The sequence below is a fragment of the Lepidochelys olivacea genome (assembly GCF_965140295.1).
Source record: "Lepidochelys olivacea isolate rLepOli2 genome assembly, chromosome: 3".
Lineage (NCBI taxonomy): Eukaryota > Metazoa > Chordata > Testudines > Cheloniidae > Lepidochelys > Lepidochelys olivacea.
Genome location: NC_140413.1, coordinates 158,189,380 through 158,201,745, shown reverse-complemented (window position 1 = coordinate 158,201,745; position 12,366 = coordinate 158,189,380). Strand labels below are relative to the sequence as shown.

At 44.0% G+C, this 12,366-nt stretch overlaps 1 protein-coding gene across 1 annotated transcript in view; it reads left to right on the top strand.

Annotated features, from left to right (window-relative positions):
* COQ8A (coenzyme Q8A) overlaps nt 1-12,366 on the top strand; it is an 81,244-nt gene that overhangs the window by 42,677 nt on the left and 26,201 nt on the right. Inside the window, exon 5 of the mRNA XM_084623362.1 lies at nt 4,163-4,237. Within this exon, the coding sequence (XP_084479488.1) occupies nt 4,163-4,237 (75 nt within the window). The remainder of the gene's footprint in view (nt 1-4,162; nt 4,238-12,366) is intronic.

Genomic DNA, 12,366 nt, shown 5'->3' with positions numbered 1-12,366 from the left:
CAGACCTGCTGTGGGGTTTTTGCACTGAATTTCAGTATAATGCTCATAGGACAATAACTCAGTCAGGCTCAGACCACCACAGTAATGCTTTTATAGCCTTTAAGTCTTTAGGGGCTGGAGTATGAAAGAACAGCTAAGGCTTAAGCTTGCCTAAGCCTATGTTTTTTGTTTTTTTCCTTCTCCTGTTTTGAGCAGTTGTTGGCTGACACTTGTTAGTTGTTTTCTGCTAGAAAATCCCACAGAATTTTCCAATTTAAGAAGAGCTACCTTTAATAAACTCCTTTTTAAATCCCTGTTTTCAGAGTAACAGCCATGTTAGTCTGTATTTGCAAAAAGAAAAGGAGTACTTGTGGCACCTTAGAGACTAAATTGGTTAATCTCTAAGGTGCCACAAGTACTCCTTTTCTTTTTTTTAATCCCTTGCTCTATACAGTGTAAATCCTTGCAGCCTTTTTGCAGGGTGAATTGTTGTGTTGTACTTTTTAAAATTTGGATTAGAAACTCTTTAGGGTGTGGGGTGAAGAGCACTAGGCCAGATTCTGATCTCAGTTGTACTATCGTAAAGCAAAAAATACTTCTCAGTATGCTAGAATTGCTCCTGATTAACACTGGTAACTGAGATAGAATCTGGTCCCTAGTCTTTCATTTGAGTGGGATACTGTAAAGACAAGTTAGAGCCAAACTAGTTCAGAATTGCAGTAACAATAAAACAGAGCTCTTAATGGGAGTGTTACCAACAGATCTGGTGCTGAATGAGCTATATCTTGGAGCTTGACATCAGCACTCCTTCACAACCTAGAAAATTGCCTTTTGGTAAGGACTCTTTGCTCTCTTTAAATCTTCCTGTCTGATTCTTTTTGCTTGGTACTGTTCTGTAATATAGTGCTTGCTATTTTAGGTGTATCACCTAGAGAAGGAGGAATTTTTCAAGGAAAGGTTTTATAATCAGAAAATGCTGATTCATTAAGAAAGTTTCTCAGGTCCATGTTGGGAAGGAGGCCATAGCCGATAACTCCTTCTTGTCTTGGACCTCAGAAACCTTCCCAATGAATTGGCGTTTTCTGATCTTTAAAAAACCTTTCCTAGAAAAATTCCTCCATCTGTAGTTGGGAGACCCAGGTTTGAGTCCATGCTCTGTCTGATTCAGAGGTGTCTTTTTGTCTGTGGTTTCTCTTGTGGAAGAACTTTGAAAGGTCTCCATCTTTTTCCAGTATGGAATGAAAACAAATTCTGAAACCAGTATTTTTCATGAAATAGAATTCTTGTTTTCTGCCCATCGCTAGTGTCTGCACTCTACTGGATGGAGTCTGACATGTTTGAGTGTCTTCATGTTGTCCTTCAGTGGCTCTAATAGTGTTCCCTCTAATTTTTCCCACGCATATATGGAATAAATTTTATGTGCACCAGTATGGATGTGATGTGTCATATTGGTACAATAATGTGACACATCACTTCCATGTTGGTGCACATAATAAAATTCCTGGGGGGGGGGGAGGATTTGGATTGTGGAAAGGGGCTCCGGGCTGGGGATGCGGGTTCTGGGGTGAGGCTGGGGATGAGGAGTTTGGGGTGCAGGAGGGTGCTCCAGCAGGGAGAGAGGACTCCCACCAGCTCTCCCCACAGCAGCACCTGGACTGCGGGGGAGAGGCACCTCTCCCTGCTGCAGCAGCTTCAGGGCTGGAGCCCACCTCTCCCTCAGCTGTGGCCGGTCTGGGCCAGGGCTGGGGAGGGGGAGCAAGAGGGGTGCCCCTCCCCTGGCTGTGGCAGATCCTGGCCAGGCAGGTTTCCTGAGTGCCTCCGCAGTACTAAATAGGCTGCTGCGCTGCCATGCAGCTTACAGGGAACTTAGGCTCTAACCTTTATTGTCAAGTTGTGCCTGGTTGGGTATGTTTGGTTGTGGGAGCAAAACAGCCTTGGTTTTATTCCCTGCTATCAGCTGCTGAGACTTTATGGCTTCACAGTTATTCAGCATGAGGAAGGTTATTGTCCTGTAACTAATTATCTGAGAAGTTTATTACTGTTTATAGCTTCAAAATGCTTACCTTTTTAAAAACATGTTGAGATCCTCTAAAAGATGCTATTAAGTGCAGAGTTTTATTATTTAACTTACGTGCTTCATATATTATCAAATCTCAGTACAGGAGGTTGAAAGTTCAGTTTGAAAGTGAACTGCCTTATCAGAATAAAATATGTAAACAGAAATGAAATCAGTCAAAGAAAAATAGTCACTGCTGGTTAATGTTTAGTAATAAGCGACTGTAATGTCACTGGAGCTGCTTGTGGCGATGCCTAAACTTGCACTGGTATTTAGGTTGTGGAGAGGTTAATGTGTGAGATAAAGGTGGAGCTATGCTCCAAGTGGAGAGTACATATGATATCAGTTTAAAATCTTGCAGGGAATTAGAATTAATTGGGAGGAAGGAGAGAGACCCCTTATGCCAAGAGTGTCAGCTGGTTTGTGCCCATGTTTGTTAAACTGGTGCCACAGAACTTTTTTATTTTTGATACACAAGTACCCTCCTGTCTCCCAGCACAACCGTATTAGTTGCCCTTGTGTGTCTGTACATCTGTTGTCTGGCTGTTTTGAAACTATCCCATGGTGCTCAGCAGGGGCTAGAGTTCTTGGAGGACATGCATATGGAACATCTGCTAGCCATATGTGGGGCAATGCATTCTGGGATATTCTTATTGCAGAGCTGGGATGTAGGGCTGGCTGGCTTGGTTAACTTAATACCATTGGGGTCCTGATTTACACAGCAAAATAAATGTTACAATCTGAAATAAGGAAGGAAGCCAGCCCATACCCCTAGCAAAGGTAGTGTGCGGTTATCGCCATAGCTCTTGAAGTCCCACTTAGCTTATGGGGGGGAGCACTGATTTAAGTGCTGCACAAGTTCTTGAGGAGACAATTACAGTACAAGTGGCATTCATAGATTCCAAGGCCCAGAAGGGACTGCTCTGATCATCTTAGCATGACCTCCTACATCAGTGGTTTTCAAACTTTTTTTTCTGGCGACCCAGTTGAAAAAAATTATTGATGCCTGTGACCCAGCAGAGCTGGAGATGAGGGGTTTGGGGTGTGGGAGGGGCTCAGGGCTTGGGCAGGGGGTTGGGGTGCAGGGGGGGCTCTGGGCTGGGGGTGCAGGCTCTGGGATGGGGATGAGGGGTTTGGGTGCAGGAGGGGGCTCTGGGTATGGGGGGGTCAGGGCTGGGGCAGGGGGTTGGGGTGCAGGCTTATCTCGGGCGGTTTCCAGTCAGTGAGACAGAGGGGATGCTAAGGCAGGCTTCCTGCCTGTCCTGGCATCGCAGACTGCACTGTGCCCCAGAAACAGCCAGCAGCAGGTTCGGCTCCTAGGCAGAGGTACCAAAGCAGCTCTGCACTGCTCTATCCTGCAGCCACCACTCCCGCAGCTCCCATTGGCCAGGAGCCAGTGCTTGGGGTGGGGGCAGCACGAGGACACCTGTGTTTGAAAACCCGCAGTTTGAAAACCACTGTCCTACATAACATAGGCCAGACCTTGTTAAACCATGTTGATGGCTTGGACACAACTGGCATTTAGACCCAACAATGTTGCTACCTGTTTGAGTGTGATTGGTTGTCTTATTGTGTAGATTTGGCTTAAGCCTCTGCCCTTACTATTGAAACTTCGCTAGCAACCTTTGCGTCTGAACTTTTGCAATTTCCTTGACGCGTGTGAACTATTATCAAAAGCAGAATTGTAATCTGCCTTCTCAAATAGCCTTCCTCCAGGGTGATGTTTTAAAGCCTAGCCACAACTGGAGTGTGGAACCCTACTGCTTCACTCTTCTGCAGCATGCTTGTGAGCTGAGTATTTTAGAACTCTTAAGTCAATAATAATATAGCCCTGACATGCCAGAGTGAATGAAGAGACCTAGGAGAAGGGTGGGTAATTGTTAGCTTATATATCATAAAAGCCAGACTCTTGTAATCAAGTTACTTTTGTACATTTATAAATGCTAAAGTCTTGTCTCCCCTATCTGTAGGGAAAGCTAATATTTCTGCAGTCCATGCAGTCAGGGGCTGATTACAAAAGAGCTCCTTCTCAGTATCCTCTGAATGTATTAAATGGCTTAAGCATATACAGATGGCATTTTTGTGCTCATTCACCACTGACTTGCTTTTTTTCATCTTGTTTTAAAGGACTAGCTTTTGGTCTTGGCATTGGGGCCTTGGCAGAAGTTGCAAAGAAGAGCCTTAGACCTGAAGAACGCAATGGTGAGCTCTCTGGTGTGCTTGTTTTGAACAGAAAACCTAGTTGCTTTCTCTTTTTTTAGGCATTCTCTACTGTGTAGAAGAATAAAATCATGAGGTCTGTAAAGGCTGTGACTCTGATGCAGTATGTGAGGAGTGGCGTTTTTTTTCCCCCCCAGTTTCTTTTGGTTGAGTTAATTTCTTTTTAACCTCATAAGGTTTGTCTAAACACAAGTTGTACCACTTTGCCAACTTACCTTGTATGGACACAGCTAGATGGGTGTAAAGGCGCTTCAACTGATATAGCTTATTCCATAAGGAAAGGGGAGTAAGCTCTTCTGATAGAACTATTCAGGTTAAAAAAACTGAAAAAACACACCCCTGTCTGAAATACTTATACCAGTACAAAAATGGAGAGTAGACCAGGCCTTAATGTCTGAAACCATGTGGTGTTAGTGGTTGAAGTAATAAAGACTTGCTTGACCTTCAGCAATATTCTATCTATTGGATATTCAGGTGATGACTGCTATAAAAAAACCATGGGAAAATAATTTATTCAGACACTAGATTGGCATTTCACTTCTTTCAGTATCTTTCTCATGACTATTCTATAGACATGCACAAAGAAAGGGCTGTGTGCCATACAAGCAAGTTTATACCAGACTTTGCATTTCCTCCTGTCTTCCTTGTTTCATCCCCAAATTTAAGAAAAGGGATACTGTTTCTGGGTATGTCTCCTTTGCCCACTGACATTGGTCTGAACTAACATGTTTACTGCTTTTCTGCACCTGTATTCTAGCTGGGAGAGTTGCTGCCCCACGTGATGGTAGGGAACAGCTAGTGCAATCCATAGTACTGAGGTGCAGAAGATATGAACATGATATTTTTTCCTTCTTTGGAAAAAAGCAGCTTACTCAGGGCTTGTGGCTAGGTAGATATTCTTGTTTGGTTTCCTATCCACAAAAGCTTGGATCAGATGCAGCATCACTTTCCATGAAGTTCCTGCCTGCCATCCAATATCCCTGCTGTTATATTTGACTTGACACAATGGGGGTCTTGGTACCACTCACGTTAACAGAGTTGATGGTGTAGCCAATGTTGGAGCTGAGCATCTTTCTAAGGCTCTTGCCCTTTGGTTCCGACCACCGTCCTTGAAATCCTGGCTTTTGTAACTGGAGGCTCAGTATTCCTAGAAGGAAATGAGTCTGCTTAGATCTAAGATGCTTGGGCAGTTGTGTGTCATATCAATAGGGAAGTCATATCTCTAGTGTTTTTTTTTTTTTTTAAATTGAGCGGGGGACAGGAATGAACTGGACATTGGTTTACTTGCAAGTTCCATTTCATGTGATAGGGAGGGAAGGATGGATGGATGGATGGGGGACATAACTAAGAAAATGACGCCTGATCTGTGTGTGTGCGTGAGGTTCCCTTTGTTAGCTATCATTGACCTCCTATATAAAACTCATATGCTGGCATAGGGCAGCACCATCCCACCCAGCAGTGAGATGGCCCATTCTGGGAAGCCACTCCAAACACCTCTTTATTTTCTTAATCACCTCAGGAGCTTCTTCATCTCAGATTTATTTAATACACTTAGCATTACAGCAGTGCTCAGAGGCTCCAGTCAGATCAGGGATCCCGTTGTGGTAGGTACCGTGTGAACAGAGTAAAAGATATTCCTTACTGTTAAGAGTTTACAATCTGGAAGACAAGATGCAGCAAGTGAGTGCAATAGTGGAAGAAACAGGGAAGAGGTTGATAATTACAGATCATAGTTATGTAGCTTTGCACTGTAGCTAGTCCTATATGGATTCAGTTCAGTTAAATATTGGATATCCCTATTGACGAGGTGGTAGCTTTCGGTGGGCATTGTGGCAATGGTGGATCTTGAGGGATTTGGAGGACAGGATAGTGGTGTTATGGATTAATTTGGGGAGGGTGCATTCTTTGCACTAAGGCACTTGTGGGAAGCGGCGGGGTGGTACAAGGAGGCTGCTATTGCTGACTGAGAATTTGATCTGGGGAGGGGGACAGGAAAAGTGATGCAGTAAGAAACTGAGAGCAAATGAGTAGATGGGGACTAAGCTGTAAAGGTTCTTGAAGATGGCAAACAAGAAGCTTGTATTTGTTCCTGTGGTGAAGAGGGAACCAGGGCAGGGATTGAAAGAAGCAATAACCTGGTCAGAACAGGCCAGGATGAGGTTAGCAGTAATATTTTTGAACTGAGTGGGGAAAAGTTACTGTCAGGAAGTCAGAGATAGGGTTTCAGTAAAAATTGGAAATGAGGACCAGAGTGCATGCTAGTTTTATGGGCAGTGAGGAGGCCAGGTATTTAAAGGTGTACCAGAGGAAGATGAAGCCATTTCCAAATCTTCTAGATGTGCAGGTCTGGAGAGAGGATGGTATCAAAGATTATTAGACTCACAACTCAGTGCCTCCCCACAGCCCTTCTGAAGGCTTGCTTATATGGATCCTCCATGTGTCTTAAATGAGCATCCTGAGGTATGACAGTCTCATGGAGCTGAATCTCTTCATTCCCAACCTCAGCACTGTCTGCCTCTTAAAGTGATAGAATTGGAAAGTAAACATGTGATCACGTGGGGGCAGGGAGGTGAGGGTGAAGAGGGGAAGGCTTCCACAACCAAGTTTGATTTATGTTGTTGTTGTGGCACTGGCAGTTTCAATAAGGTAGACTTCTTATCAAGGGCAGTTGGCTGCAGGCTGTCACAAGGAAACCACCCACATCCTTGCTGGATTCTGCATGGCTCTAGAAGGAATTATTTTGTACAGGGGATCTACAAACTAATACAGCAGCCTCATGGCCTCTAAGCAGTTAAACAAATTCATATTCCTTATATCTGTTGTTGTGGCTTGTTTAAGGAGTTTAAAGGAGGTCAGAGATTCATGGTAACAAAACTTTCTTTTGGACTTCTCTACCAGTTCTTCCACTTTTAACCTTAAAAATATAAGAGAAATGTCATGTTCTTGTTTTGCCATAAATAGCTCTTTTGTTTGCCTTACCTTGGTGTCTGGCTAACCATCTGTCACTGAGGCAAAGGTTACAGAGTAAGTTAGATATGGAAATGCTTTTAACCATTGCAGGCTTTGTGCAGTGGGTCACCCCTGGGGCCATATCGTAAGCTCGCTCCCACAATATCTGATCGTTACCTGACCCAAAGGTGGATCGGGTGCAGACTGTCAGAAAGGAGATATGGTGGGGGGAGATGAGGACAGGGCTTGCAAGCCCTTTTATTCTGGGTCCATTGTTTAACTTCCCTTGCTCAGTCTAATTTGAGGTGCTTTGAAACTCCCCATGAGGATGGCCAAGATTGTCACTGTGTGGGGATAGATTCCAATTCTGCCATGTGCCTTGCTAGGAGACCTCTGATATTCTTCTATTATAGTCTCTCCCTTCCTAAGCTTTATGAGACAACATGGAACTCCGCTCTATTGTCTCCAAAGTTTTCCTGACCTCCCTCTCAAGCAGCCCATGAAGTTAGTCACAAGTAGAGTCCAGGTTCAGAGGATTGACTCCCTTGTCATATTTCACTCTTGTGTTAGACTATTTTTTGCCCTCCGTCCTCCTCTTTTTTTTTTGGTTAGGCCCTTGCTTCTGCTTCTCCTTCCAGAGCCTGTTACTTAGGTTGAGAGGCAGATTGCTTTCTCTGCCCAGTTGTGGGGTTGTGAAATTGATAACATGGAGGTGCAGCAAGAGAGACTTTTGATTACAGTGCACACAGAGCAATAGCATTACTTGGATCTTGCACAGCTGCAGCCCCAATAAACATGGCATCATTTCACACCCTGCATCCTTTCCAGCTAGTGCTTGATTCCAGTGTTGTTGATGCTGATCATATGCTACATGGATGCCTTCTTTTGAAGAGTGTTCGGATACCACGATGATGGGGGTGAGGAGGGCTTGTAAGCACAGACACGAGGAGTTTCTGCAGTAGCATTTGCCCAAAGCCACATCTAAGAAACAGAGATCAAATACTTGCCCACTCAGCTGTGACCATTTCTTGTGATGCATTCAAGTGTGTTTACTTTGGCTTTTAAACAGACTTGATCACTTCTTAAATCTTTCAGATGTTGCCATTTCAACTTGGTCTCCACAGAAACATCACTGATGTAGACTGCCTAGGAGCTGCACATTAATCTGCATGTATCCTATCCATAACATCTCTCTGGCAAGTGCCACTGATCTTTGGTTCCGTTACCTGGTTGCAAGCCATGAGATAGAGAAGGTATCATGAACTCCTTTGTCTTTGGGCCTTGTACCAGCATATCACAGGGCTGAATCAAGTACAAAGTGTACTAAATGCTTCACATAGCCTAACTGCTGGGGCCTTCAGCACCTGTTGGTCTGGTTTGGGGTGTGTGTGTGAGGGAAGGATGGGGATAGTGACTTTAATCCCTTTTTCAGGTGGTTAAGTCTAGGCTTCGTCCTTCATGACAAGATTCTCTTGTATCTGAGACTCTTAATAACTCCTTGTTTCTGGAAAATCAGCATAAACTTCTGAAGCTTGTATGAATTGGTGTGGAGGAAAATGTATCTCTTATAGTAAGAGAGACTGCATATAGACACATCGATATGGCACACAATGCCGTGCTGTTACAAAGGCCTGGAATTATCCTCCACTCCAGTACTACTGAATTCATCTGCTATGCTATCAGTGTGTTGGGTACAATGGACAACCTCTCACTACTGTATTGTTCTTACTGTGATTGACTGTGGTGGCATCAGTATGATGCTGTAAATGCTTCTTTCCCAGTATAAATCTCTTTCTGTCCTGCTAGGAGGCACCTGCTGCTCTGCCAGGCATACTCGATATATTCTGATCTCCTTCTTAACCCTCTCTGCTGGTTTCCTCTTAAGTTCCTTAACTGGTAGAATAAGTACAGGAAACTAAGCCAAAGTGCTCCTAGTTCAGAGGCTTTGCTTTGAAGCGCATATTTAAATCTGTGAGGGCTCTGATTTTTTTTTTCATTTTAATATCCCCAAATATTGCTATGCTTGTTGGACCTACAAGGATGTTGATGAGTGCTGAAGATTGAATCCCTGTCCAGTCAGCTGATGCTACAGTGTGAAGATGGGCCAATCTCTTGGAGACAGAATGGACAGTCTATAGCAAATTTCTCCATGGTATGGTGGTCACTTTCCACCTGTGCTCATCTGTCAATCTCTCATTGCATCCTCTCCTGCTTTCCTCTCTCTATATAAAGGTTTTTTAAAAAAAAAACCACCACAAATCAAAAACTAAAGCCTCGTGCAAAGTCCGGAGAGTCCTTGATCTGTGAAAGCAACAGTTGTCTGCAAGGGTTAGTTTTTGGTTGCTCTGACCTACGTTGCACACAGGCACTATCTGGAATATATGTGAACAAACTTGGCTTGGCTTGCAGAATCCTTGAAGGCTTTTGCTTGCAGCACTCATCACCTTGTCTGTCAAGTTGCTTGTATCTGCTGCGAGATGGAGACTATCTCCAGCTTTAACTGAGGAAGGATTGCACTGCTGTTTGTTTATATTTTTCTCCTTGCCAGGCACCTGCTAGCTGGGCACTTGCCAAAGTGAAAATACAAACATTGCAGAATTATGAAACTTGCTGGAGATGATGAGCTTTGAATCTGTTCCTTAAAGTGAGAAGGGGAAGGGATTTTTTAAAGAGAAATTGACACTTTTCTGCAACATGCAGAAACTGCAGTTGAGATTTTTTTTGAAAAACTCTAATATTACTTGTAAATTCTAAATGCACTGTCCGTAGCCTGCTCTGTAGTTTGAGCCAAGTACTGATAGTTGTAAGAGTGTCTTAAGCTGGCCTTGATGGAAAATGCAGTGATTGAATAAGGTGGTGATACTTACGCCTGGGCTACACATGGGGTGGGTGGGTTCAAACTAAGATATGCAACCTGAAATTGCGTAAGTATCTTAGTTCGACTTACCTGGCTGTCGTCATGGCGGCGAGTCGACCGTAGTGGCTCCCCCGTCGACTCAGCTTACTCCTCCTGCCGAGCTGGAGTACAGGTGTTGATTCGGGATTGATTTTATCGCATCTAGATGAGATGCGATAAATTGATCCCCGATAGATCGATCACTACCTGCTGATCCGGTGGGTAGTGAAGACGTACCCTTCGTGACTAGGGCATTTGGACCAGGCATCGAAGATCTGGGTTTTACCCTTGGCTCTTCCATAGATCTGCTGTGTGACTTTCAGGAAATCATTTCACCTTTCTGTTCCTCTTTCTCCTCTTGCCCTGTCTCTTACCTTCAAGGCATTGATTATCTCCCAGTGTGTTGACAGTGCATAGTGAAATGGGACCTCAATCCTGGTTGTGCCTCTAGGCACAACTATAATATAAAAGATTAATGATCAGAAAAGTGACTCTAACATGTCTCCATACCTGTTTTCTTGTATTCCAGGTCAGAGACCGGTACTGCTTGGGCTAAAGATCTTGCCACCAGCCAGTTTGTTTCCTTTTTTATGTTCATATCTTGCTGTGTTCCTACCACTAGTAATCCTGTCCATTTATCCACGTGTTTGGGTCACACATGATCTCTGCCCCCATTCTGATTAATTTAGCACAGTGTTTCTCAACCTATTTGCCATTGGGGGCCTCATTCAGTAATACCTGTGTGGCCCCGAGGATGTCCCATGGGCTGCAACTCTGTGCTGATTGGGCTGCAAGCGGCCCATGGTCTGCAGGTTGAGAATCGCTGATTTAGCAGTTGTGCTAACCTCTTCAGCAGAGCTGTACTCCATTTTTTTCACACCCTTCTCTGTTCTTGGTTTCTGAGCCCCTGTTCCATCACACACATTCTCTTCAACCCCCTTCTTTCCGTGTGTGTGTGTGTGGTAGGTTAGGATGTGTAGGGCCTGGGGACTCGACAAAGGAGTCACTTTTTCCCTCGAACCATGAACATGTGCTGATAAAGGCACTATCTGCCTCCTGATGCCCAGGACACATACTGATGCTCTCCACTGCTGAAACCCTAGTTATAGGAGTAGAAAGTGAGGGTCTCCAGGCTTTAGTGCTGCAATTCCTTCAACTTTAAGGGAACCACTTTATAAATAAAATCTTGGCTCTTCTAAAAAGGGAAGAACATTGTTATTTCCAGTATGGAGCATGGATGAGTTTCACTGTCTTTGTCAAGCTAGCAAATTAAAAATAGCCCCTTGGGTCACCACTGACCTTCGCAGTAGTCTCACTATCGCTGCACACTGTGTGTATTATTTAGAATGTGTATTTAAAGCACAAGGTTGGCATAGGTGTTGGAACAAAGTTTTCAGGAATAAAAAAAATGAAACGCTGCCTCCAGACAAAATACCCTCCATTGCTGGCAAAGGAGACCTTGGCATCAAGGTCAATTTTACCTTTATTAATGGCTTAATATTACAGTGGTGCCTTCATTGTGCTAGGTGTTGGGCAAACAAAGAGCTGCTTGTGGCTCTCTGCGTAAAAGGCTAGCAGTCAGCCTTTCTCAGGTACAGTCAGTGGTGAGCTGAACTTTGTCTCTGGAAATGCTCTCTTCCTTCAAATGGAGGGAGTGACAACATAGCTAAGTTCTAGGCTGTGTCCCCATGTCCCAGAGCTGATGCAAAGCAGACAGTCCTCAAAAAGAAAAAAAACAAAACTCCCTGTGCAGTGACTTGCTCTGAGGGAACAATCTGTTATCCATTTTTAAATCAATCTAATTGTAAGGAAAAAATCAGCTGTGATGGTTTAGGATGAGAACAGTTATGCAGCTGAGACCAACTTAAATTTGGAGGTGGCTGGGCTAATTCTGGGGTTGGAATGGTGGTTTTAGAATTCTTGGGAACATGCACTCACATGGCTTGCATAGAGAGAAGCTTAGCAGTCAACTTCTGGGGGAGTTGTGTGGTCTCGTGGTTGGAGTACAAGGCTGGGATTCTGGACTCCATGTTGTCTTCCTGTCTCTGCCCCCAGACTTTTCTCTGCATTTTCCCATCTATGAAACAAGGGTGAAGATGCTCACAATCTTCATGACCTGCTTTGAGATCTAGAGATGAAAAGCTGTGTATAAGAGTACAGGGTTATTTCTGTCATTGAGAAGAGCTAGCCTACCTCTTCCATTTTTGCCTCTGTATGAACTGAAGTGGCTTGAGGGTGTATTCCATAAAATGTATTCAGTCGTCCC